Raw genomic sequence first — 26681 nt, 5'->3', positions numbered from 1 at the left:
TGCCTACATTGAGACCCAATCACTGGACACTTTAATAAATGGATTACTAGTCACTTTTAACAATGCCACTTTAATTAATGCCACTTTAATAATGTTTACATATCTTACATTACTCATATCACATGTATATACTGTATTTTATACCATCTACTGCACCTTGCCTGTGCCGCTTGGCCATCGCTCATCCATATACTTATATGTACATATTCTCATTCACCCCTTTAGATTTGTGTGTATTAGGCAGTTGTTGGGGAATTGTTAGATTACCTGTTGGTTATTACTGCAGTGTTGGAACTAGAAGCACAAACATTTTTCTACACTCACATTAACATCTGCTCACCATGTGTATGTGACCAATAACATTAGATTTGATGTATCTGGTTCATTGCTGTAAGTAGTTTTCAACCTTTTTTTGGTTACTATAACCACATTTCACTCAGTCTGAACTGAAGTACCCCCTCATGTCCATCTGATAGTTAAGCAAATGTCATTATGCATATTCCCAAACACCTCCTGTGGATAGACCAGGTAGGTACTCCTAGCACAGATTAATAGGTATTTTTACTACATGTACCCCAGTTTGAGGTCAACTGTTGTAAATCATGCGCTTTGCTGACATCTAGTGGTCTTTCAGTGTATATTGGGGTTCTCTTACAAAATAAATATACATACCGCCTAGCTACATATTTATACATTGTAACTATGAATTCAATTACATTGATATGGTGTTTCTCGTTTTTACTACTTGTTTTACAATAACAGTAAAAGAGACCCATTGTGTCCCCCGAATATGTGAAGTATAGCTTTTAGTTCCTGTAACTGTATTTCTAGACGGGGGCGTTTGTCGGTGACACACACGGGGAACCTGTGTGCGATTGAGATGGCGGTCGGAACAGCGAGCACAACTAACGAATAAATATTACCCCGTCTGAACATAAACTGTGGAACTTGTAGCACCTTCGCATTTACCCTAAACTGTAACCCGGAACGTAGCATAGCGCTATGGAGAAACCGACAGTCGCACTTGTGTATCAAGCTGTTCAGGCTCTTTATCATGATCCGGACCCCGCCGGCAAAGAGCGAGCCTCTGTGTGGCTGGGGGAGCTACAGAGATCGGTAAGTAAACTTGAGAAATGGGGAGGGGGGAGGGGGGGCGACTTGGAATGGGCCTAGAACAAGACTTTGCTAGGCAGGTCGTGTGAGGCCGAAAACAAAACATTGCATCAGAATGCGTAATACCGTGGTGATATAAAACCATTTGATTTGTGTATGCTAACCCAACAACGAATGAATGAGCATAGATTCACACGCTAGCTAGCAACACATTGCATAGCATTAGCTAGTTAGCTTAGTCAAGCTAGTTTGTCAGATTACTAACTAGTTAGCATTAGCCACACAGTTCCCCTTTCTACTGCTAGCCTGCTAGTAACTGTCAAATGGAAACGGGGATAAATCTATGGGGGATTTCTCGGTGCAACGAAGATAATGAAGGCAAACAGTAGCCAGCTTTTTCTCGCGTGTAGTCAAACGATTCATAGTGTTTGAAAATGCTAGCTAGTTAGCCACACACAGCAGATAACTAGTTAACATCCAGTTTTTGCTAGCTAGTTGTTTAGTTAACCCTAGCCAACTACAGTAGCTGTCTTTTACAGAATATGTAGCTCGCGCTAATGACAGCGCCGTTATCCGGTCAGAGCACAGGAAGAGCGCGAGGCGAGGGTGGCTACCATGATAGCGTCCAATACTTGCTAACAAACTTGCAGTTCTAGCCACATATGGCTAAATTGTTAAGTGGAGGGGCGTGTTGTCACGCTAGATAACGTTTGCTAAGTTAGCGGGTTAACGATATTGCCATGGAGGCTTTTTCTTTGAGTCAGTCAGCGAACGTTAACTTGGCTAGTTACACTAATAACTTCCATTTGTGTTGATACTGTTGGGTAAATGGTATGTGCCGCAGGTTAACGTTAGCCGTCTTTATTATTTCCGCATCTGTTTTTTTTTTTCTTCCTCCCATGGTGCTGCATCGGTCTGGTTTCCGCATATTCATTGGTTACTGCCTCGACTCCTGCAGGAAATGCAATCATTGTCTGTCGTCGGACAATCGGTGATTGAAATACGGCCCACCTACATGTTGCTGCTACGTATTCCGACCAACTTTAATTTATTACTGTTATAATTTATATAACAATGACCTTCCCGCAGGTTGCATTGAGATTAACTGGATTCAAAAATGCAATTTCCCCCCACCATCATGCAGTTCCCACAGAAAGGCCTCACAAAGTCAAATATTGATTCTCTAAGAAAAAAAATGCATTGTTGCTGAACACGTTTTAAAACACGTTAGACTGTGACACCAGCAACTTCCTGAGTTTGCTGGCACTTGGGGATCTGAACGGTCTAATTTGGGAGAGCAGGAGCCATCTGAGTGATGAGCACTGTATGTGGTCTGTGCTGTCAGCAGCTTTTTTACCCTGGCTGCCAGGACATACTGGACACTGGGGACAAATGTGGAAGGGGCTTGGCTGTTAAACTTTGCAATATAAATTCTCATACACATTTTACCAGGTTATACTTTACAGTCCTTATACCATACTCCAGAATATCTAACAGCTGACCAACTGTTGGTTAAGGCAACGAGCTCGATGAAGGCAGCTAGCTAAAGACACCTGATGGTGAACTCGTAGGAAGGATATCCGATTTGGCCTACTGTATTTGTAAATAGGCCTACTCCCTTTGGGTCTTTGCATGATTAAGGTTTAGATTTTTTTTTGTGTCTGTAGGGACGCAGAATTGAGAAAGTAAGCATAGTGAGCCATTTACTAGGATGGGCATTTAAAATCATTTTGACTGTTCGAGTACTCGCGTTATTGTTTTCTGAGTTCTTGAATGGGGAAAAAATAATCATTTTTTTTTTTTAAATGCAATAAATACAATGTTAACATTTTTCCTTCTAGGCCTACGCCGACATTGCGCAACAATGCCTAATTTCTAATAACATTACAGATAACACATCCTAATTGCTAAATTGCCCCGTGTATATTGTCAATTTATAGCAAGTTAACGAAACCTTAATATCAACTGATTTTATATTATATTTGGAACAGTCTTCAAAAAGGCAGTAACCTCAGCAGTGGCACTTTCTTGTAGAAGCCTATGGCTGTGCAATTGCATAGCCTTGCTTTGTTAATTTAGCAGACAATGCTTATTTCCTGAGACCTTATCACAGTCGACACTTATTTTATAGTAAAAAAAATCGTGATGTACCATAACAGAAGTGACGCGCATCTCAAGTCTGCAACAGTTATTCTCAGTGATCATTTGAAACTGGGCTCAATGTGGCTAGTTGAAATGCCTTTTTTTTTTCTTCGGAGTTACAAACCAAAATCTGTCATTTCGATATACGGATGTTCGATGTAGTTTATTCTGCCTGTTCTTTGTAATTTTCTAAACGGATGAACAATTCCACATCTAACACTGCATGGTGTTGAATTACAGCCATTACATATGTTTTGTGAGTAGGCCTATGCTTAATTATTCTGATGAAAATATGCTCTTTGTCAAACTGTTATGTCTATTATGTGTGGATCGTGTGTTTAGGGGGTCATAGCTTAGGCTAATGGAGTGGATGAACAGGGACTTTTTGTTGTGACACTTTTTTGACAATGTGTCTTGATGACAAAAGAAAGAAGAAAGTAGAAAGAAATGTCGGGACACTTGAAATGGGCCTGAAATTACGGGACTGTCCTGGGATGACAAGTGTGTGTGTGTGTGTGGGGGGGGGGTTAAACAAACAATGAGGTGGGGGTTTGTTTTATTTTGGAATAAGATTTGATTTTCATATTTGCCACTAGCAGTTATTACAGAAAGGAATGTTATAACTATTTTATTACAAGTCCTACAAGCAGCAATGTGTGTCCTTTCCACCCTGTTTAGTCAGTTGATTGTTCCTGGGTATCCTTTACAGACCATTTAGCTGTGTAGGCCGGTGTGTGTAAAACTGGAGGGTATACCGTTTTTTGACTTGTTTCGGTAACCTTCAAATCATATTTATTTGTCACATACACATGGTTAGCAGATGTTAATGTGACTGTAGCGAAATGCTTGACCATGCAGTAATATCTAACAAGTAATATAACCTAACAATTTCACAACTACCTGATACACACAAGTGTATCAGGTATTACTGTCTGAATAAAGTTGGTGGTGCTAACTCTTCTCCCCGTCTCCCCTCCCCGCAGATGTACGCGTGGGAGTTGGCAGACCAACTCCTCCAGCTGAAACAGGACGTGGAATCTTGTTACTTTGCCGCCCAGACCATGAAGATGAAGATCCAGATGTCGTTCTTTGAGCTTCCCCCAGAGACCCATATCGCCCTCCGAGACTCCCTGCTCTCACACATACAGAGCCTCAAAGACCTCTCCCCCATCATCGTCACCCAGGTAATGGCCGCCTCGCCCATTGATGTAACTTTGGGTTAACGCCCTTCCCATCCAATTATTGTCCACCCTGTCACAGTGACCACTGAAACTCCAGGATGACTTGGATTTCTGTCTGCAGACTTTATGCTCCTAGAATGCTCTCAAGGAATGTCCCACTGCCCATCTAAATGTCCCAAAAGGCTTAGCAATGCACAATAGAAATCTAGCATTTACCCCAATGTACCACTACCGAGGAGTAGCTGTGGTACAGTTTAACAAGTACAATATTACGTGGCATTAAGATACTCTAATCCTTACAAGTTCTTCCTGGTTGCTTGTCTCATTTCTCTTGTCCCATTCTCAGCTCGCTCTGGCCATTGCAGACCTCGCCCTACAGATGGCCTCCTGGAAGGGCTGTGTCCACACCCTCATTGAAAAGTAAGACCCCTCCCATTAGCGCTCAACCACCCATCTCGGATCACAGCTGTGGATAACAGAATGCAAGATTTACAGGATATTAGACCGCTGTAGGGAGTTCTATAAAGTTGAAATCTATTGAAAACAGTTGATGAGGTGGTATGTTTGAGGTGACATTAAGCTTAAAATACATCTCCTTCATGCTAATTTTCTCATAACTGACTGCTGCCGTCTCTCCTCCCACTCTCCTTGCCCCTCTTTCTCTCTTCGTCTCTCTTTTTTTCTCAGGTATAGCAATGACGTCAGCTCCATGACGTTCCTGATAGAGATCCTTACAGTGCTCCCCGAGGAGGTCCACAGCCGCTCCCTACGCATCGGAGCCAATCGCAGGACAGAGATCATCGAGGACCTGGCCTATTACTCCAGTACTGTGGTCACCCTACTGGTGAGAGTTCTATCCATTCCTCTTTCTCTTGCCAACACTCTCACATACTAGCCTATTTTACCCACCTGATTAAGCTGGTCTAAACTAGAGCACCCGCCACCACTCCCCCTTACTGGATAAGCAGACCTCCCATGGGTTCATCATCTCAATTTAAAACCCTGGGGTGTACAGCCTCATTATCACAAAGCTATTCAACTACTACCTTAAGAGGGACAAACTGAACCGCTCACTTTGTAGTATATCTTTCTCTGCAGAATGTCCAAGGTTGACTGTAGATGTTTGTGAGGATTAAGTGTAAGAATGTAGGAGTTGTCCTCCTAAAACAAACAGAAAAGAAACAGAACTATACTGTTTCTGTTGAGGGTTACATCAACCTACAATCAACAATTTTCCTGGAGTCAATATTGATTACACCTGTCGTGACTGTTTTGTTGGGTGAACTTCCTTGTGCATTTGGCTTTGGACACAGCATTGTGGTTTTGATAAGGGTCTGTGTTAGCGCGTGTGTGTGTGTTGTCACTCTATCTACAGATGACGTGTGTGGAGAAGTCTGGCAGCAATGAGAAAATGCTGATCAAGGTGTTCCGCTGTCTGGGCAGCTGGTTCAACCTGGGAGTCCTGGACAGCAACTTTATGGCCAACAACCAGCTCCTCATGGTCCTTTTCCAAGTGCTGGTATGTCTGTGTCACGGTCTCTTTCTTTCTCTCCCTGTTTGTCTGGCTTTCTCTCGCTCTCATCGCATTTTGGAATCACAAATTAACAGTGCTAGTGACACACTCCCGAAAACAAACAACTTTTAGGATACTCCCAAAGTCTATTGAAAACACTAGCGGTATTGGTTCCTAACCCTTATTTATGCAACAACCATGGGGGGGTGGGGGCAATAATTTATGCTGGTTTAGAATGCTTGTATGCACAGTGCATGGTTTATGTTTTTCAGCCGGAACATCTCTTTGATGTACTGTTCTCTCTCTTCTTTTTTTTTGTCTGTTTGTTTGGCAGCAGAGAGACGAGACGTCCACTAACCTGCACGAGGCCGCGTCCGACTGTGTGTGTTCAGCGCTGTACGCCATCGAGAACGTGGACACGCACATGCCCCTGGCCCAGCAGCTCTTCCAGGGCGTCCTCACGCTGGAGACAGCCTACCACATGGCCGTGGCGCGGGAGGACCTCGACAAGTACGAACGCGCTACTCCCCTTTTCATACGTACACCAAGATCACCTATCCAATCACCACACCCCTTCCTGCCCCAAACCTATCCCTCCTCTCCATTGCTCTTGATGTTGAGCTCTTCTGTCTCTTCTCTGCTGTCCTCTGTGTGGAAGAAAAGAGTGATCACTTTTATCCACAAGTCTCTCCCTCTCCTTTTGCTCTCAGAGTGTTGAATTACTGTAGGATCTTCACTGAGTTGTGTGAGACGTTTCTGGAGACGACAGTCAGGAGTCCAGGCCAGGGCATGGGAGACCTGCGGACGCTTGAGCTACTGCTCATCTGTGCAGGACACCCTCAATATGAGGTACACAACACATGATACACACACACATGAGCGTGCTCACACACACTCTGTTGCTTTGGGTGGATTTCAAGTTCTCTTCTGGTTCATCTCAGGTCGTGGAGATCTCCTTTAACTTCTGGTATCGTCTGGGAGAGAACCTGTATAAGACCAACGACCCTGCCCTCCACGGCATCTTCAGACCCTATATCCAGAGACTGCTGCACGGCCTGGCCCGCCACTGCCAACTAGACCCCGACCACGTAAGGACCACCCACCACATGACAAGGAGTCCTTAACCAACTCCAGTGATGCCGACCGTACTCCCCAATACTCTTCTGGTGTCATATCTGATTTGTAGAATCCCATAACCATGTGTATCTCATTAAGTAGTTCAGTACATCATTTAACTTTGGTGGCACTATATCATTCCTTCCCTTTTCTCTACTTTTGTGTTGATCCACAGGAGGGCATCCCAGAAGATACTGATGACTTTGGGGAGTTCAGGATGAGGGTGTCTGATCTTGTGAAGGATGTCATTTTCCTTGTGGGCTCCATGGAATGTTTCTCCCAGGTAGCTACCTTTTTTTGGAAATTACAAGTTCAAATGATGTCATTAAGACAAATTACAAACTATACTGACTTCCTTCTCTTTTTTTCCCGTCTCTCTCCTTTCCTCCCTCTTGCTCTATCAGTTGTACTCCACTCTAAAAGAAGGGAACCCTCCCTGGGAGGTGACTGAGGCGGTTCTCTTCATCATGGCCGCCATCGCCAAGAGTGTAGACCCGTGAGTGTCCTCTTCGTTCAGTTAATGAGTAATGATGTGCTATGACTAAATCGCTTCCCCACCGTGTAGAATGTGTACAGCTACTTGTTGATTTGTATATCCTTCCCCCAAGGTGTTTGTGTGTAACGTGTTAATGCTTCCCCCCCTGTCAGTGAGAACAACCCCACCCTGACAGAGGTGTTAGAGCAGGTGGTGCTGCTGCCAGAGACTGTCCATATCGCCGTGCGCTACACCAGCATTGAGCTGGTGGGGGAGATGAGCGAGGTCGTTGACCGCAACCCGCGGTTCCTAGGTAGGTTCAGTCGTCACGCTACGGTCAATATCTTAGCTCGGGTCCTGAGTGATTGAGTTCATCAATTTAGAGGTTCATCTTCGTATGTGTGTGTGTGTATGCCCCTCGTTTTGAGCTCGTCTCTATTTCCTTGTCATTTTTCTTTGTTATTTTTCCATTCCTTGTTCCTTCCTGTGTCAAATGCCTGTCGCTCTGTTTTGTTATGTCCCTGCTGTGTTACGAATGTGCGCCTCTGTCTGTGCGCCTCTGTTGGCTGCGTACTCTGGATGTGTGCATGACCTTAGCCCCGCTCTATGTCACAGACCCCGTGCTGAACTACCTGATGAAGGGCCTGAGGGAGAAGACCCTGGCTTCCGTGGCGGCCAAGGCCATCCATAACATCTGCTCTGTGTGTCGGGACCACATGGCCCAGCACTTCCAGGGCCTGCTGGACATCGCCCGTGCCCTCGACTCCTTCGCCCTGACGACCGAAGCCGCCGTAGGCCTCCTCAAAGGTAACCTTATGCCACCCTTATTTTTTTACATAAAAATGAAGGTGTAGATCAGATCTAATATTGCAGATAGAAGCCACAATCTATCTGTGTAATTGTCTGTATTTTCAATCCCCCACTGTATTTTGTATGTATATTTTCCTCTAACCCTACCACCCCTCACCTAATTGTAGTAAACTAATGGACAACGATACTTGGGCTTATACATACTATTTACCTTTTACAGACACACTATATTTTTACCTTTCTTTTGTTTGTTTTTTAGTCCCATCCTTCAGCTACCCTCAACCCCTCCCATCTATCTCTGAAGATCATCCCGTTTTGACTTCTAGTTGCCATATATACACTTACATACAGTACCAGTCAAAAGTTTGGACACCTACTCGTTCAAGGGTTTTTCTTTATTTGGACTATTTTCTACATTCTAGAATAATAGGGAAGACATCAACACTATGAAATATTTGTTCTGTCTTTTCTGGTGGATTAAACCGAAATTGAAACCAGCTTTCTATGTCTTGTTTTAAAAATATCCGAAAGTGTGAAGTTGTATTCTGAATGAAGATAAAAAGGTCATTCTTGAACACTGGGTGAGCCATTCTTACTAATCTGCTAGAGAACCAGTTCAGATATAAGTATAGATTTTGTATGCCGAAAGTGAGAGGTCCAATGCTTTAATATTTAGTCATTTCTGCCTTCCTAATTCGTATTTATTTATACAAATAGGCCCGTTCCAAATGAAGTGGAATAATAATAAAAAGTAATTGAGTGTAGGTAGGGCCATGAGTAAAAAGGTCAACTGGGATATGACTAAATAATTAATTGGGTGTTTTTATACATTTTTCTCCTCAAATAGACAGGTGTTGTCCTTTCCATGGTAGCAAGATCTTCTCTAATTTGGGTAACTTTCTATTGTAGTGAGAATGTATTTATTTTGGGATATGAATACAGAGTATTTCCACTTCACCGTCGGACCATTTTATTGGTAAAATACCCAGTAATGTTAGATGTATTTCATTTTTTTATATGGTGCATTTATCATAATTTGAGGTTTGAAAATGTTCAAAAAATTATCTATATCCTGAGGCTGTGCAGGGATCAAAAATCGAATCAAATTTTATTTTTTACATGCGCCGAATACAACGGGTTTGACATGCTTACTTACAAGCCCTTATCAAACAATGTAGTTTAAGAAAAAATAGCAATATAACAAATTTAAGGAGCAACAATAAAATAACAGTAATGAGACTATATATACAGGGGGTTGTGGTACAGAGTCAATGTGCAGGGGCACCAGTTAGTTGAGGTAATATGTAGGTAGGGGTAAAGTGACACTGCGGGGATAGAGTAGCAGCCGTGTAAAGATGGGGTGGGGAAAATTCAAATAGTCCGGGTAGACATTTGATTAGATGTTAAGGTGTCTAATGGCTTGGGGGGGGTAGAAGCTGTTTAGAAGCCTTTTTGACCTAGGCTTGGAGCTCCGGTACCGCCTGCCGTGCGGTAGCAGAGCGAACAGTCTATGACTAGGGGGGCTGGAGCCCTTGACAAAAAAAAATTATGGCCTTCCTCTGACACCGCCTGGTATAGAGATCCTGGATGGCAGGAAGCTTGGCCCCAGTGATGTACCCTCTGTAGTGCCTTGTGGTTGGAGGTTGTGCAGGTGATACAACCAGTGCTCTCTGGTGCAGCTGTAGAACTTTTTGCCAAATCTTCCCAGTCTGGTGTTTATGTGCCCTCTTCACAACTGTCTTGGTGTGTTTTGGATCGTTTGTTTGTGATGTGGACGCCAAGAAACCTGAAGCTCTCAACCTGCTCCACTACAGCCCCATCGGCGGGAATTGCAGATTTAAACGAACATGAATCGTCAGCGTACCATGACACCTTTCTGCTCCACTCCTTCTCTATTCTGTTTCTCACTTTCAATCTCTTGTTTTTATGAATGTCTCTCAATTGCTGGTCTCTCTGGACTGTGGCTCGACGTTCCTGTTTGTCTTTTTGTTTGATTGCCTACTGAGGTTGATTTGTATTAAACGGTGGTCTTGCTCTGTCACTGTGGTAATGCTGGTTGTTTTACCTTGCAGGTACAGCCCTGGTCCTGGCTCGCCTGCCCCTGGAGAAGATCGCTGAGTGTTTGAGTGACCTGTGTGCTGTGCAGGTCATGGCCCTCAAAAAGGTGTGTGTTCTGCCGTTTGGTTGTGTGTATGAGGTACCTTAGTAGAATTGTGTAACAGTTTTTTGTGGATTGGGTTTTTGTGTGAGGCCAACAGGTTTGCTTGTTTGTCTCTTATCCTCAGCTTCTCTCTCAGGACCCCAGGAATGGGAAAGCTGCTGACCCCACTGTCTGGCTGGACAGACTAGCCGTCATCTTCCGGTACGCTCAACCCATTTATAACCCATTTATACTATATATACATATCCTGGTTGCACAGGTCATGTCTTATGTAGCTATATGGCTGCTATACAGATATGATGATTTGGGTTGGTTGTTTAATATTTTAAGCAGAAATGTTCATTTTAATATTTTTTTCCCCCCAGACACACAAACCCCATCGTAGAGAATGGACAGACACACCCATGTCAGAAAGTTATCCAGGAGGTAAAGCAACTGTCTGTTTTTTCACCCTCTAGATTTTTATAGCAATTTTTTGGGCGTTTGGACAAAGCTACCATTGCATACAACCTGCTTTGTTCAACCCATTAATTCGACTTCGTTTTAATGGGGCTATTCTGGGGCTCAACTACCCTGATGCTTCTCTCCCTTGCAGATTTTAACTTCAACTTGAGGCCATGATTGAGTACAGTCATTCCTGCAGCTTCTCATGCTAAATCTGCATTGTGTGTTTCCTTGCTGCTCTGTAGATCTGGCCGGTCCTATCAGAGACTCTGAACACACACCAGGCTGATAACCGCATCGTGGAGCGCTGTTGTCGCTGCCTGCGGTTCGCTGTGCGCTGCGTGGGCAAAGGCTCTGCCTCTCTACTACAGCCACTCGTCACACAGGTGCGTGTCCCTGTGTTTGGTTCACGATGCGCCCCATATACAGATGGATAAATCTTGGTTGGCGTCTGTTATTTGTGTGTACAAAATCCTTTGCCACCGGGTGCTTGTTGAGCCCAGGGCAGCTGGTGACTGACAGTTAGGCTGAATGTACAGTATAGGGTTGTAACTTTTCCAAACTCCTGTGTTGATGGGATTCCCTGGCTTTCTGATTATTCTCTCTTGATTTCTGGGAATTTACAGGATTTTTTACTCTAGTATAGGTCCTTAATATAATGTGTGCGTTTAAAAAAAAAAAGTTTAAAAAACAAAAACATTCGGACGAGCAGATTTAAAGTGGTCTGAATTGACGAGTGAAAACAATCACTATGAAACAATTAGGTTACTTCGATCATAATTTGATTACTGTCATCCGGATACGGTGTTTTGCTCACTGTCCTCCTAATCTCTGCAGAGACGTCGGAGAACTCTATAATTATTGTAGGCCTGCACTGACAGGCAAAGTGGTCTTTCAGTCATGCAGTCGCGAGGTGTGTTTTTGAGGTCAAAGCGAGCCGCGTAAGAACACTTGTTGATAATAGCTACTGAGCTATTTGCCCAGTTATAGCAAATGTTTGGTCAGTAACAAGAATCCTGGTAAAGTAATGGTGTCTGTCAGCTGTGTGCCAGTTTCTGGATGAGGGAGGGAGGGAGAGCGAGACGGAGAGTGACATTTTGTGCCGCAGGTAAATAATGATATGCAAAAGACAGTCTCGATAACCAGCCAAACTACACAATGTTTTGAATTTGAATCTCGCTAGTTAACTATTAGCATGCATCAAATGTCATGTCTGGTGTCCTAAAATAACTTTCCGCTGGCAATTCGGTATAACCGCAAATAGCCAACATGCAGTTGATGAAACCAATACTTGCATTCTCCAGTTGTAAAACCATCTCACTCGCTCAAAATTGTCTAGGATTCTCCCCTGTTCAAAACTAACAAATATTCTTAGAATAGCCTAATTGACAAGTAACTCCTGTGCTGTCAAGATCTCCCCCTGAACACTAAATAATTTAACCTTACAAATAGATTAACTTCTAAATTGGCGACCTCACCCACCATAACCATTTAATCCCTGGTTCATTGAATGAAGAGAATTTATTTTATAAAGACAAAGTATTTGGTTGTAATTGTAATGTTGCAGGGTGGCCAACCCTCATCTGGAAGAGCAACTGGGTGTGCAGGATTTAGCTCCTTCGCTGTTCGAACACACCACATTGCTCAACAGGTCCTTGATAAGCTGATTGGTGTGTTTTGAGCAGGGTTGTATCAAAATCCTGCACCCCCAGTAGTTCTCCAGATGGAGGGTTGACGAACCACATGTTTTATCCAGTAGCTCATCAGTGCTGTATTTTTACTTTGTGGGGGATGCTCAAGGCCCAACGGTAGGACATATAATACATGGGATCAGAGACCAGCAGCCTTCCATTGTCAACACCAGGGTTTTACAATGAATGTTATTTTGTGAAATGGTTCCTTGCATGATACAACACAATTTTCAAGAAACGTTTTGGCCTTGGTGTTATATTGCTTTTGTGTGGAAGGGAGGGGGGGGGGGGGGGGGCGCGCACACAGACTGAGCTTTTAGACAGGTACAAATCCAGTCACAAAAGTTCATGTCAAGCCCTGGTTAGTGTGTACCAGGTGTAAAGATGTGTGTATCAGGTGTGAAGATGTTGTGTTTCAGATGGTCAGTGTGTATCAGGTGTATCCCCACTCCTGCTTCCTGTATCTGGGCAGCATCCTGGTGGATGAGTACGGCATGGAGGAGGGCTGCAGACAAGGTCTACTGGACATGCTGCAGGTAGGGGAGGCATAGTTCACTAGAGTGTCGGTGGAACTCTGGTTGTTATTGGTTTTGAACTGACTTTGTCCCTTCTCTCTACCCGTAGGCTCTTTGTATGCCCACCTTCCAGCTATTGGAGCAGACCAACGGCCTCCGTAACCACCCAGACACAGTAGATGACCTCTTCAGACTCGCTACCAGGTATGATCAACTGGAACACAGTTCAAACTGTTGATCCTCTCCCTCCAAAATAATTAGTTCACTTACTTTCAATGGGTCTCGTCTGAGTGGCAGGAATGAAACCTAACCATTGCTGGGGACCTGACATTGGCATTCTTGTTTTACGGCATTCAGGTTATAAAGAAGATTCTCTCTCTCTCTGACATGTCTGTCTTCCCATCTCTCTCTCTCGCTCTCTCTCTCTCTCGCTTCTTCTCTCTGCAGGTTTGTCCAGCGTAGTCCCATCACCCTGCTCAGCAGTGGCATCATCGTCCACATCATCCAGTGTGCCATCGCGGCCACGACACTGGACCACCGGGATGCCAACTGCAGCGTCATGAAGTTTGTCAGAGACCTCATCCACACGGGCGTCAGCAACGACGTGAGTCAGTCCCAACAGTCAATCTATTTCAAGTCCGTTTGTTTGACGTCTCTGTTGCAGAATGCACAGAATCCCTGATCTACAAATATATTTGTATCCCAAATTATTCCTTATGTCATCAAGATGAGCAAATCTGTGCCTCGCCTTGCTCAAACATGTCCCATCAAACACGGGGATTCACTGTTTGACGATCAATCAAGTCTCCCCTGAATAACAACAGTCAGTCAGATTGTCATGTCCCCCCCCCCCCCCCCATTTCAGCACGAGGATGACTTTGAGCTGCGGAAGCAGCTAATAGGCCAGGCCATGGGGCAGCACGGGCAGCAGTTGGTCACCCAGCTCATGCACACATGCTGCTTCTGCCTGCCACCTTACACACTCCCCGATGTGGCTGAGGTGCTCTGGGAGATCATGGTGTTTGACAGGCCGGTGAGTCTCTCACACGTACATTGACACACACACTAGCTCTTTCGGTTCTGACAGTACTTGTACAATACATATGCAGTTGAATGTACACATACACTGGTGTCTTCAGCAGGTGCTTGCTGTCATACCACAAGATGGCGATAAGAGAACATCTTTCAACAGGGACCACAATTCATATTCACACACACTTCCAATGACATGACAGCACTTTCACTCATGAGATAAGTGTTTAACGCTTTTAACGTTGCGGACATGTTTTCTAGACGTTCTGCCGCTGGCTGGAGAATGCGCTGAAGGGGCTTCCTAAAGAGACGTCAGGCGGGGCGGTGACAGTCACACACAAACAGCTCACAGACTTCCACAAGCAGGTCACCAGGTGAGCATATCACAGCCACACCCCTTCCATGCTTCTCAAGTGTAATCTGGTGCAGTTGTACCCATCAGGTGCATTCCTTCCAGAAATGATCTAACTAGCCACATGTTGTCCTCATAGGTTCAGGAGTTATGTCAGGTGAAACTCTGCGTAGTAGTTGACTCCCTGTCAGCTGTTGATGTTCTGACTCTGGGAAGAGCTCGTGTCACTGGGCGTGCTCAAACAAGCTGCTCCAGTGGAACGCTGGGAAACCGGAGTAGGGAAACCTCATGGATTCCCTGCCACAAGTTCAAGCTCGCCTAGAAGCGTCCCTTCCCTGCCCCAGTTTTCCAGCGCTCCACCCTCCCTCCCACGCAGTGTCTGAGGGAATGGGCGATGGATGACAGCTAAAATCCAATCTGATTTGTCACATGCGCCGTATACAACGGGTGTAGACCTTACACTGAAATGCTTACTTACGACCCCTAACCGTGCAGTTTCAAAAAATATGAATAAGAGAAAAGTAACACGTAATTAAAGAGGAGCAGTAAAAAATATATAAAAAAAAATAATAATAATAATATATATATTATATATATATATATATATATAGACGGACGGACGGACGGACGGACGGACGTCTATATATATATATATATATATATATATATATATATATATATATATATATATATATATATATATATATATATATATATATATATATATATATATATATATATATATATATATATATATATATGGAAGGAAGGAAGGAAGGAAGGAAGGAAGGAAGGAAGGAAGGAAGGAAGGAAGGAGCTGGTACAGAGTCAATGTGGGGGGCACCGGTTAGTTGAGGTAGTATGTAGGTAGAGTTAGTGACTATGCATAGATAATAAGAGAGTGGCAATGTGAATAGTCTGGGTAGCCATTTGACTAGATGTTCAGGAGGCTTGTGGGTAGAAGCTGTTCAGAAGCATCTTGGACCTAGACTTGGCGCTCCGGTACCGCTTGCCGTGCGGTAGCAGAGGGAACAGTCTATGACAAGGGTGGCTGGAGTCTTCGACAATTTTCAGGGCCTTCCTCTGACACCGCCTGGTATAGAGGTCCTGGATGGCAGGAAGCTTGGCCCCAGTGATGTACTGCCCTCTGTAGTGCCTTGTGGTCGGAGGCCGAGCAGTTGCCATACCAGGCAGTGATGCAACCAGTGCTCTCGATGGTGCAGCTGGAGAACCTTTTGAGGATCTGGAGACCCATGCCAAATCTTTTCAGTCTCCTGAGGGGGAATATGTTTTGTTGCGCTCGCTTCACGGCTGTCTTGGTGTGCTTGGACCATGTTAGTTTGATGTGGACACCAAGGAACTTGTAGCTCTCAACCTGCTCCACTGCAGCCCCGGTCGATGGGAATGGGGGTGTGCTCGGTCCTCATTTTCCTGTAGTCTACAATCATCTCCTTTTGTCTTGATCAAGTTGAAGGAGAGGTTGTCCTTGCACCACACGGCCAGGTCACTGACCTCCTCCCTATTGGCTGTCTCGTTGTCAGTGATCAGGCCTACCACTGTTGTTATCGGTAAATTTAATGATGGTGTTGGAGTCTTGCCTGGCCGTGCAGTCATGGTCAGCGCATGCTCGCAGTACACGTCCTGGTAATCCTCCTGGGCCTGCGGCCTTGTGAATCAAGTCTTCCGGAACAGCTGGTGCTCTCATGCATGTTTCAGTGTTATTTGCCTCGAAGCGAGCATAGAAGTGGTTTAGCTTGTCCAGTATGCTGTGCTTCCGTTTTGTAGTCTGTAATGGTTTGCAGGCCCTGCCACATCCGATGAGTGTCAGAGACCGTGCAGAACGACCCGATCTTAGTCCTGTATTGATGCTTTGCCTGTTTCATGGTTTATCGGAGGGCAAACTGGGATATCTTATAAGCTTCCGGTTTAGAGTCCCGCTCCTTGAATGCGGCAGCTCTAGCCTTTAGCTCAGTGCGGATGCTGCCTGTAATCCATGGTTTCTGGTTGGGGTATGCATGTACGGTCACTGTGAGGACGACGTCATTGAAGCCAATGACAGATGTGGTGTACTACTCAATGCCATTAAAGGAATTCTGGAATATATTCCAGTCTGTGCTAGCAAAACAGTCCTGTAGCTGAGCATCTGCTTCATCTGACCTCTCTTTTATTGATATAGTCACTGGTGCTTCCTGCTTTAATTTGGCTTGTAAGCAGGAATCCGATAGTATTTCTGAGGGAGCACCTTGTTCACAGTAGGAGTCTTGTGAGACAAACTGCAGGCTAGACATGGGTTAATTTCAGTTCAGATTAATATAAAGTGACCTTGACTAAATGGCGAGCCTGAATGTTCAATGACCTTTTCTTTCAAAATTTCATTTGAAATAACCTTTAACATGTAAATGTACCAAATTAATAATGTTGCTCTTTCTCAATCTGTCCATCGATCCAGTGCAGAGGAGTGTAAGCAGGTGTGCTGGGCTATCCGGGAGTTCACCAGATTGTTCCGATAGCCACGCCCAAAGAGCTCTGCCAGAACACCAGGTACGGCATCAACCCAAACAGCCCCCACACTGGGATCGACAGACTCCTCTGGTGCCATGTCTTTAGATGGTTCCAAAAAACCATCTGATCGTATTTACGTTGGTAGTGTCAGTAAGATCGCCTTTGTTTTTCTTCCTCAGGTTAAATATTTTGGCGAACATTCAGAGGTGACGGCAAAGAGGCTGAAGACCGCAGCAGACGAGAATCTAAAGGGATCTCCTACTGGACAGATGGGCGGGACTTGGCACTGTGGAAAGCCAATCAAGACGCATCGCAAGGATTGGTGTGACAGGGTGAACCCGTAAATGAAATGCGCCTTCGACTTTGGCCGTGTGAGAAGAGACGCCCCCCTTCCGCTCCCCTGCCTCACTGTAGCCACAGTAACAGGTGGCATGAGGGTTGAAAGGGGGCAGGGCAGGAGGGCGTGTCCAAGGAGGAACGAGAATTCACCGACTCAAAGAAATGGAATGGGATTAGTTCTGGATCCATCTTCAAAAAGAACAAGAGAAGGGAAGGGAAAAAACAAAGAAAAAAAAAGGATGTGCCTGGTTGCAAATCATAATGCATCAAAAAAAGACTTGTACGTTTTTAAATTGAGAAATGATTTATTTTCATGGATGTGTCTTTAGAACTTTAACATGGTCTTGCTGTCGGTGCCATATAGAAAAATAAATAGCAAACCCACGATGCCCTTCACAAATTGGCCACCACTGCCTTGGTGGAGGAATTTAGGAAATGGTTGAAGGGAATGCTGGGAGATTTGGCGTCACCTTTGACCTTTTTAAACGTGTTGGCTGGAGTTTTACTGTTCTATTGCCAGGGAAGGAGAGTTGTGACAGGTCGAGTGGGACTCTGGCAAATAGTACTTTTTTTTTTTTTTTTCACTGGCATCGTCCATTCTTGGATAGGCAGACACCGTCATGTTGTGAACAACAATAAAAACGACAGTGAGGAACAAACGTGCCCTTGTCTGTGTATCATGTTTTAGAGTTTTGTTCACCCCAGACCCACAACCCCTCATCCTCTGGCAGAAACCAGTTAGCCAAGGTGTAATTTGTTGCAGAGCCACTGCTGTCCTACACACACTGTTTTAGGTGTTGTGTTCTACTTAAATGTCCAGACAGATGCCGACATGCATGTTGCTGTAACATATCCATTGACATTTCCACACATGTTAACAAGCCCCTACTTTTCGATCCCATTCACAATCGATTTCCAGTGACTGCATGTAGAAGTCCATGTCACTCACCACCCTTCCAAGGGTAATTTGCTGACTGGTTCACCCTCATTGCCAAGTCCATGTTTTGGATCATGTCCACAATACAAACAGGTTCCCTTCCAGCTGTACAGTGAACATGGAGGTAGTTGTTTCACTGTTCTGGAATCCCCCCCCCTAGAATCTGAGGGTGAAGTGACAATACCAGTAGATGCTTTCACCCATTCACAACAAAAAGTACAAAATTGTCTGGTCATGGAATAAATTACCACTTTGCTGATTAATGTAATTTATTAGTTTATTTAAAAAAAAAAACTTTTTACATTGCATGTATGGCTTGAGTCCCATTTTTGGCACAATAGCACCAGTGTCCATTCTCGAAAGCCAGTTACGTTCTAGTACAATAGATTAAGGTAGCTGCGAAAGAAAATGGATAGAAATTAAAGTGACAATTGAGTAATACCTGCCACCATTAGAAAAAAAATACTGCAATGGTATTTATTGAAATTCCAAAAAATAATTTAAGGGACCAAAAAAAGAGAGCAGTTTGGGTTTTGACGATGTACAAGTAGTTCTGCCCAAGATCCAGTTACAAGGCTCTGGCTGGATGAAGATTCTATAGAATGAGGGAGGCTCAGGGTTGAAAGAAGGCTAATATCCCCACACACAAAACGTTGAATAAGGTTGTTAATCCAAGTGCAGTGTGCTATTAATAGTCCATGAGCAGTCGAGGCCTTGATCCAGGACAGGCCCTGTTGAAGACCCAGCAAGAGGCCCCTGACTCAGGGTCCATTGGTGGCCCAGGGACCCAGGCCGTGCTGACTCTGGAGAAGCCTCTGGAGCTCCTTGAACTGCTCCACCGTCTGGTCCTTCAGGTCTGGGTTGGAGATCTGCAGTCGGATGCTGTCTGTGGACCAGGACAGATCTCCAGAAAACATCTCTGTTAGGATCCGCGCCACCACCGGGACCACCTGGACATAAAATGGATGGACAATGTGATCATTCCGTGTATGTACTGTATCTGTGAAGGGTATGTGGTCAATTCGTTCTGCTCACCTGCACAACGATGAGCTTCTTCTCCTTGGGTTTCCGTTGGTCTGGCCAGTCCTCCCCGAAGCAGAAGCAGAGCTCAAACGGGGGTGGGGTTGGAGTTTCACCTTTCTGGAACAAGATGAGCCCTGTTGTTGGTGTGCACGAGAGGGAGAAAGAAAGAATCTCCTGTAATGTGATATCTGTTCTACAGCTAATCCATGTAGATGCCTGGGCTGTGCAACAATAGCAGTACAAGCAATAAGTACTACTCAAGAGCTTACTCACAGAAAGGGCCTGTGACTGAAATATTCAGGGATCAATTGAAACTCAGCCTCAAGTGAACTGAAAAATCATGACAATGGAGTCAAACGTTATCTGACACTATCATTTGGTGTTGTGATTAATTGATGTCAGATGGGGATTCAAACATGATGAAACTGCTGCCTTAAGATGACTAAAATACCAAGGAATAAAATGGGTTGACTGACTCACCGTGCAGGAAGTTATTGAGGCTGAACACTTTGTACTTCCTCTCCCTCTCCATAGGGTTGGGAGGCCCCTGCTCGTCAACGCCCGGCCCAGACCAATACACCTTGCACTGACACAACCTGATAGCGTATATATCCTGCTCCCAGATCTCCAGGATCAGGCCTCGGTCCATCACATCCAGCAGGTGCTCTGTGTAGAACCGCTGCTTCTCGTTCTGGATGTCGGCCGAGCCAGGGAATAGAACTTGGTTGAGGTTGACAGGGCCGAACAGGTCCACCTGCTCCGGGGTGGGCTCCAGGTGGCCGTAGTACAGCCGGCAGCCCTGGGGGTTACTCACTGTCAGGGAGCCCATCTTGCGACCCCGATACTGGAATTTCATGTCTAGGTCAGTCACTGAAACCAGAGTCAAATAATGTAGTGTTGGAAGAATTTTAAGCACTTCAACAATAGTCAACATTTAATATAGCTCTTTCTAATCATGCCTAACAGTATTCTGGCACCAAGTTATCATAAGACTGAAAAAGGAGTGTTTATCAATGACACATTAGCGCTTTAGCTACAAAAGAGAAACTCGATTTTGCCTATTCCAATTAACTACAGAACCTGTCTTACCGTCCCCCACACTCCCAGACAGCTGCCAGTGTGTTTCATTTGATGGGTGTGACCGGCAGACAGCTATTCCAGACAACTACACTAATGCCTGATAGCCTATAATCCATCGAATGAGTCAATCGGAGGCAACAGTTTTGAGTGAATGGATTACAATGTTGGCATTGTGTTGCATGCAGCAAAACCAAATAAAGTTGACGCCCTGTTTTCATGGTTAGGGGAATTACAATTAATATTTTTTTGGGATAACATGCAAGGAACTATTGCAGTGCCTGACTGCCAAAGTACATAAAGCAGTATTCTCCTCAACAAGGCATGGGTGCTACTCCACTCACATGGCAGGCTGTTCAGCAGGTCATATTTGTAGGGTGGCACCGCCTGCCCTTCTTCCTGGTTCTGGACTCCGGACATGGCCTCCATTGGGGCGGCACCTGGGTGAGGGGCAACCGGAGCCGCAGATGCAGCAGAAGGAACCATGGTGGCCATCTCAGTGACCATAGGAGGCTGCATGCTCCCTCCACCCATCCCCAGGCCGTTGGAGGGTTCTGCGGGTCCATGGTGCACAAAGACCCCATGTTCCAACTTCACCACCAATGGAATGTGGGAAGAAAACTCTGGGGGAGCCATGGTTGGCTGAGGGAGATCTGCTGCCATGGTATTGGCCCCGTTGGGATTGGAGTGCATGTTGGGACTGGGGTATATAGGGATGTGGTGGGAGGTGCCATATCTGTCATTGAGGGGGGAGCTGAAGGGAACGTCTATCCCATGTGAGGTAGGGAATGCCTGATAACTGCGTGGGTCACTAATTCTGGGGTCTGGGAGAGACAAGAGGACAAACACATAAGATCTTGCATAATGTCAATAGTGACACATTTCAAAAAGGATTTTTGCCTAATTCACAGATGGCTCAGTAGCAAAGGTGTATTGACACTTACCAATGGAGAGGTCAACAATATTCGGCATCTGAAAACAAAGACAAGATTGAATGTTTATGTAACAAAGCTGATACATGGGTATTGTTCTCAGATTGTTCTGAGATAATGGAAAAAGTAATTGTCTACTTTTCTACACTTACCTCCTCCTCCTCATCTTCATCAACTGTGTCTGAAACCAAATTAAAAAGGAATATGCCATCAACATGATGTAACCTCTCAATAACCTCTCAATCTCAATAATTTCACAAAACAGGAATACCTGAGGTTATTTGACAAGTTCAACAAAGCCATTCTAAAGAACTCAATTCAATTTGAAGACAGACAATCAGATAAGACTTGCAAAGCTGCCAATGAGCCTGCATGCTTATGCACGCACTCTTACCTCCATTGCAGGGCTGGTCACAGACCTCGTAGATCTTGTAGGGCTGGACGGGTGTCTCCTTGGTGCCGTCGTATTTCAGTTTGAACTCCCGGCTCTTGTTGAGGGCACAGCGCAGGTTGGCCTTCCACTTGGCAGGGTCCGGCTCATCCAGACCCTCCTGGTACTTCCCTGTCTCCAGAGCCCAGGCCTGGGGGAAGAGAGGGGGAGGCAAGGAAGAGGTTACATTTGAATGAATCAGAGAAGGAGTCACATCTGGATGGAATCAAACGGGTGAGGGTTAAATGAACTTCAAATCAATTAGTCACAACTAGGGTGCATTCAGAAAGTCCTCAGACCCTTGGAATTTTTCCACAGTTTGTTACATTACAGCCTTAAATGGTTTTTTCCCCCCTCATCAATACACACACACCCCATAATGACAAACCAAACAGGTGTTTAGAAACTGAAGCAGAAATACATAAGTATTCAGACCCTACATTCTAATACTTTGTTGAAGCACCTTCGGCAGCGATTACAGCCTCGAGTCTTCTTAGGTATGACACTACAAGCTTGGCACACCTGCATTTGGGGATTTTCTCTCTGCAGATCCTCTCAAGCTCCGTCAGGTTGGATGGTGAGTGTCGCTTCACAGACATTTTCAGATCTCTCCAGAGGTGTTCGATCGAGTTCAAGTCCGGGCTCTGGCTGGGCCACTCAAGGACATACATAGACTTGTCCCGAAGCCACTCCTGCGCTGTCTTGGCTGTGTTCTTAGGTTCATTGTCCTGTTGGAAGGTGAACCTTTGCCTCAGTCTGAGGTGCTGAGTGCTTTGGAGCAGGTTTTCATCAAGGATGTCTATGTACTTTGCTCCGTTCATCTTTCCCTCAAGCCTGACTAGTCTCCCAGTCCCTGCCGCTGAAAAACATCCCCACAGCATGATGCTGCCACCACCATGCTTCACCATAGGGATAGTGCCATAGGGATATCCCCCATAGGGATATGTGACACTTGGCATTCAGGTCAAAGAACTCAAACTTGTTTCTCATGGTCTGAGAGTCCTTTAGGTATCTTTTGGCAAACTCCAAGCGGGCAGTCATGTGCCTTTTACTGAGGAGTGGCTTTTGTCTGGCCACTCTACCATGTCTGGCCACTCTACCATAAATTCCAGATTGGTGGAGTTCTGCAGAGATTGTTGTCATCCTGGAAGGTTCTCCCATTTCCACACAGGAACTCTGGAGCTCTGTCAGAGTGATAATTGAGTTCTTGGTCACCGCTCTAACTAAGGCCCTTCTCCCCTGATTGCTCAGTTTGGCCAGGCGGACAGCTCTAGGAAGAGTCTTGGTGACTTCTTCCATTTAAGAATCATGGAGGCCAATGTGTTCTTGGGGACCTTCAATGCTGCAGAAATTTTTTGGTACACTTCCCCAGATCTGTGTCTCGGCACTCTACAGACAATTCCTTCGACCTCATGGCTTGGTTTTTACTCTGTCATGCCGTGTCAACTGTGGGATCTTATATCGAAAGGCGTGTGCCTTTCCAAATCATGTCCAATCAATTCGATTTACCACAGGTGGACTCCAACCAAGTTGTAGAAACATCTCAAGGATGATCAATGGAAATAGGATGCACCTGAGATCATAGCAAAGGGTCTGAATACCATTGTAAATAAGGTACGTTTTTAAATTTTTAATACATTTGCACATAAAAAACGGTTTCGCTTCGTCATTATGGGGTACTGGTGTAGATTGACGAGGCAAAAAAGTAATTTAATACTTTTTTAGAATAAAGCTGTAATGTAATAAAATGTGCAAAAAGTCAAGGGGTCTGAATACTTTCCGAATGCACTGTAAAGGAAGAACAGGGTAAAGGCTAATGAGGAAATGACTAGTCAAAAGAGGCAGGGAGTAGGCTATTGCTGCTGTTAGTGCAGTGGATATCATGTGGACATCCTTACACACGAGATCAAAAAAACGCAGAGAGGTTTGACACTAGAGATTCAGTGGAAATGAAACTAAGGCTATTTCAGTTCACTAAAACAGTTGATACATTTATCACTGAATGGGATAAGGAAGTGTGTGGGTGACATAGTAACTGAGTACCTTAGAAATACTCTTGAAATGTGCTACTTCCAAGAAAGAGTTGATCTAAGTAGACAAAGTAAGCAGAACTTTGGTCTAACTACATTGTGATATCAGAATGACGACATAGAGTTGAAGTATCCAGATCTGTCATGCCATTCTCAACATGGATCCCCCCCTATCACCTTGAAGATGGTGTTCTCTTCCTCAGAGGTGGGCAAGTGTCTTGTGGCGTGCCTCCAGGGGATCTGGAAGATCCGGTGGTCCGGGCTGAGCCACTGCAAGCCGGGGTACCTCCCGCTGTTCACCTGGGCTAACAGCCAGGGCTTCAGGCGGATCCTCCGAGGCTGCACACTCATCATTGGGCAGAGCACCACGCAGGGAGGAGAAAGGGGCTTCAGAGGGGGTGAGTGAATGGGCTGGAAAGGTGAAGGGAAAAGTCATGGTTAAGATGAGAGACTGGGCACTGGGGGTAGGAGAGAGAGTGGGCACTGAGGGATTGTCTTGAAGCGTGATACGATAGTAATGGTTCAGATGGGCGATGAGGCAATGGGGGTAGGGGAATGTGGGGGAGGGTTGAAAGATAAGATACTCCCTACCATCTGCAGGAAGAAGACTGGGGAAAATGGAGAGAGGATGGGTGGGGAAAAGAGAGGTACGAAGGTGGAGAGAGTAGTCAACAAGTCAAGATTTACCGTTTTGATTTATGATGGCAACAGGCCTGTTTAGGAAATGATCTGCAGGGAAACAAAAAGTGTTCTGTGGCTGAAGAATACAGAACAAACACACTTTCAAGGCAATAAAAAAATAAAATAAAAACATCACAGAGTTAGGTGAATTAACATACACAACATGCAACAGTTGTAGGCTATTCCTTAATCCTTTACTCCATTTCATTACAATCCCAAATTTCCTTTTGTCATCCTAAAATTATTGATTTGATACTAGGACAACAAGCCTAAGACCTGAGACAAACTAATGCATCTAGATAGAATATGTCCTCTTCCCGAGGCTGCCACAAATGTCCTTCTGAGCCCTTGTACCAACACACACACACAAGTTGAAAAGGGCAAGGTAACTTTAATGAGTATGCAACACTGCACCCAGTTGTTGTTCTGAGGCATCGTGGTCATAGGAGGCAAGGGGGCATGTGTTTATTTTTGGCATTAACTAGTCCAGATAGGTTTGCCTTTTTTTCAACCTCATAACTAGCTACCAAGAAGTTATTTCAGGCTATCAATCAAGTTAGAGTAGCTAGCTTGTCTTTCTCTTAGCTGGCATGCCTGCCGGCAAGGGTGTTAAAGTTTCAAAAAGCAAGCAATTACTAAATAAGACTCACATTCCTTTTAATCTTTCATACAGATTGTTGCAGAAATCCAGAGAAGCATATTTCTTAAAATAAATAAAAACAACAGGGGGACACAGGCAGCTCAAAATACTGTACATGCTTTTTATTTTATTTTTTTACATAGAATTAAGAATAATGATTATGGCTCTAGATTGCAGGTGAAGGCTGTTTCAGGTATTTGAAAAATGTTAAATTCTCCAACTTGCGGACAAGGGGGAGGAGAGAGAGAGGACTAGCCCCCCTCATTCTTCAAGCTTTGTCAAGTTGGTTGTTGATCATTGCTAGAAAATCATTTTGAAGTCTTGACATAGATTTACAAGCCGATTTAAGTCAAAACGGTAACTAGGTCTCTCGGAAAAACATTCAATGTTGCCTTGATAAGCAACTCCAGTGCATATTTGGCCTTGTGTTTTAGGTTATTGTGATGCTGAAAGGTGCAATTGTCTCTCAGTGTTTGATGGAGAGCAGACTGAACCAGGTCTTCTTCCAGGATTTTGCCTGTACTTAGCTCTATTCCGGGTCTTTCTATCCTAAAAAAACACTCCCTTGTCTTTGCTGATGACAAGCATACCCATACATAATGCAGCCACCACCATGCTTGAAAATATTAAGAGTGGTACTCAGTGATGTGTTGTATTTGCCCCAAACACAACACTTTCAATACATAGCTTTTTAGTGCAGTGTTATTTTAGTTCTTTATTGCAAACAGGATGCATATTTTGGATTACTTTTATTATGTACAAGCTTCCTTTTTTTCACTGTAATTTAGGTTAGTATTGTGGAGTAGCTACAATGTTGGTGGGGGACATGGTGTGCTTTAAAAAGGGGACTTCCCAATAATTTAAAGAACTTAACAATAATTGCACAAGTCTGGATTACATTGTCTAAACTATAGTTACATTTTTTTAAACATATTAAAACAGGAATAGCTTCACTAGGTTTCATTCAGGGTGTGCAGAAGACAGGTTGATTTAAAAAGAAAATATATACTGACAACAAAAGCTGAAAATAGGCCGCCTGCCTGACACTGACATGATCATGTAAACAATCTTCAAATAACAAAAAATTAGTAATCGGTCTAAGAAAAAAAATCTCAATAGGCTACTATAGTTGTTTTAGGAAACAAGTACAACTAAGCACAATTACAATTACAATTAAGCGGCACCCACCTTTTAACGATATGTCTTCTCGACAAAATGATTTCGTTCCCTTGTATCGAAGAGTTCAAGAACGCTGACTGTAGTGATCCCTCCTTCCACAAACAGAAACAGGCCAGGCAGAGAGTATGCGCGCCGCCACAGGTAAGCTTTTTACTTGGTAGTCTAACTGACACAAACCTTGCCCAACACCGTCACAAGTTCAAAGGAGTGTGTGGGAGAATGACAGTCAGAAAGTCCCAGGCTTATTCAGAAAACTTTCCACAAACAGCGGCCAAACATGATTTTACTTTAAACATGAACAAACGTAGTGCCTGTGTGTTTGCTGAACCTGCCCAGATACCACCCTTCCGGTTGACAGACAGAAGT

General features: G+C 44.5%; 2 protein-coding genes across 7 annotated transcripts; one reads left to right on the top strand and one right to left on the bottom strand.

The window, feature by feature from the left end:
• Positions 1 to 808: 808 nt before the first annotated feature.
• On the top strand, positions 809 to 18045 carry LOC109864363 (transportin-3-like). 4 transcript variants are annotated; one of them, XM_031797311.1, is made up of 23 exons: positions 809 to 1116; positions 4239 to 4439; positions 4783 to 4856; positions 5124 to 5280; positions 5812 to 5955; positions 6284 to 6459; positions 6660 to 6798; positions 6891 to 7037; positions 7241 to 7348; positions 7470 to 7561; positions 7714 to 7853; positions 8156 to 8347; positions 10423 to 10514; positions 10636 to 10712; positions 10877 to 10937; positions 11201 to 11341; positions 13066 to 13182; positions 13271 to 13365; positions 13609 to 13765; positions 14027 to 14194; positions 14455 to 14567; positions 16995 to 17086; positions 17227 to 18045. In XM_031797311.1, the coding sequence occupies exons 1-22, from the start codon at positions 1003 to 1005 to the stop codon at positions 17053 to 17055; spliced, it is 2766 nt and encodes a 921-aa protein (XP_031653171.1). In that variant the 5' UTR covers positions 809 to 1002; the 3' UTR covers positions 17056 to 17086; positions 17227 to 18045. The 4 variants fall into 4 exon arrangements, with proteins under 4 accessions (XP_031653171.1, XP_031653172.1, XP_031653170.1 ...); XM_031797312.1 differs by having other exon boundaries at positions 844 to 1116; positions 10648 to 10712; XM_031797310.1 differs by having other exon boundaries at positions 844 to 1116; positions 8138 to 8347; positions 10648 to 10712.
• LOC109864361 (interferon regulatory factor 5-like) lies at positions 17684 to 26681 on the bottom strand. 3 transcript variants are annotated; one of them, XM_020452094.2, is made up of 10 exons: positions 26325 to 26681; positions 24503 to 24544; positions 23993 to 24226; positions 21750 to 21936; positions 21508 to 21536; positions 21368 to 21395; positions 20768 to 21247; positions 19827 to 20216; positions 19359 to 19480; positions 17684 to 19273 (listed from the first exon to the last, which is right to left on the bottom strand). In XM_020452094.2, exons 3-10 carry the CDS (start codon positions 24167 to 24169, stop codon positions 19085 to 19087), a joined length of 1602 nt encoding a protein of 533 aa, XP_020307683.1. In that variant the 5' UTR covers positions 24170 to 24226; positions 24503 to 24544; positions 26325 to 26681; the 3' UTR covers positions 17684 to 19084. The 3 variants fall into 3 exon arrangements, with proteins under 3 accessions (XP_020307683.1, XP_031653174.1, XP_031653175.1); XM_031797314.1 differs by lacking the exon at positions 24503 to 24544 and having other exon boundaries at positions 26325 to 26680; XM_031797315.1 differs by lacking the exons at positions 17684 to 19273; positions 19359 to 19480 and adding an exon at positions 19487 to 19676.

Source organism: Oncorhynchus kisutch, linkage group LG19 (assembly GCF_002021735.2).
Source record: "Oncorhynchus kisutch isolate 150728-3 linkage group LG19, Okis_V2, whole genome shotgun sequence".
Classification (NCBI taxonomy): domain Eukaryota; kingdom Metazoa; phylum Chordata; class Actinopteri; order Salmoniformes; family Salmonidae; genus Oncorhynchus; species Oncorhynchus kisutch.
Note: the sequence above shows the minus strand (reverse complement) of the source record. Positions and strands in the feature narration are given on the sequence as shown.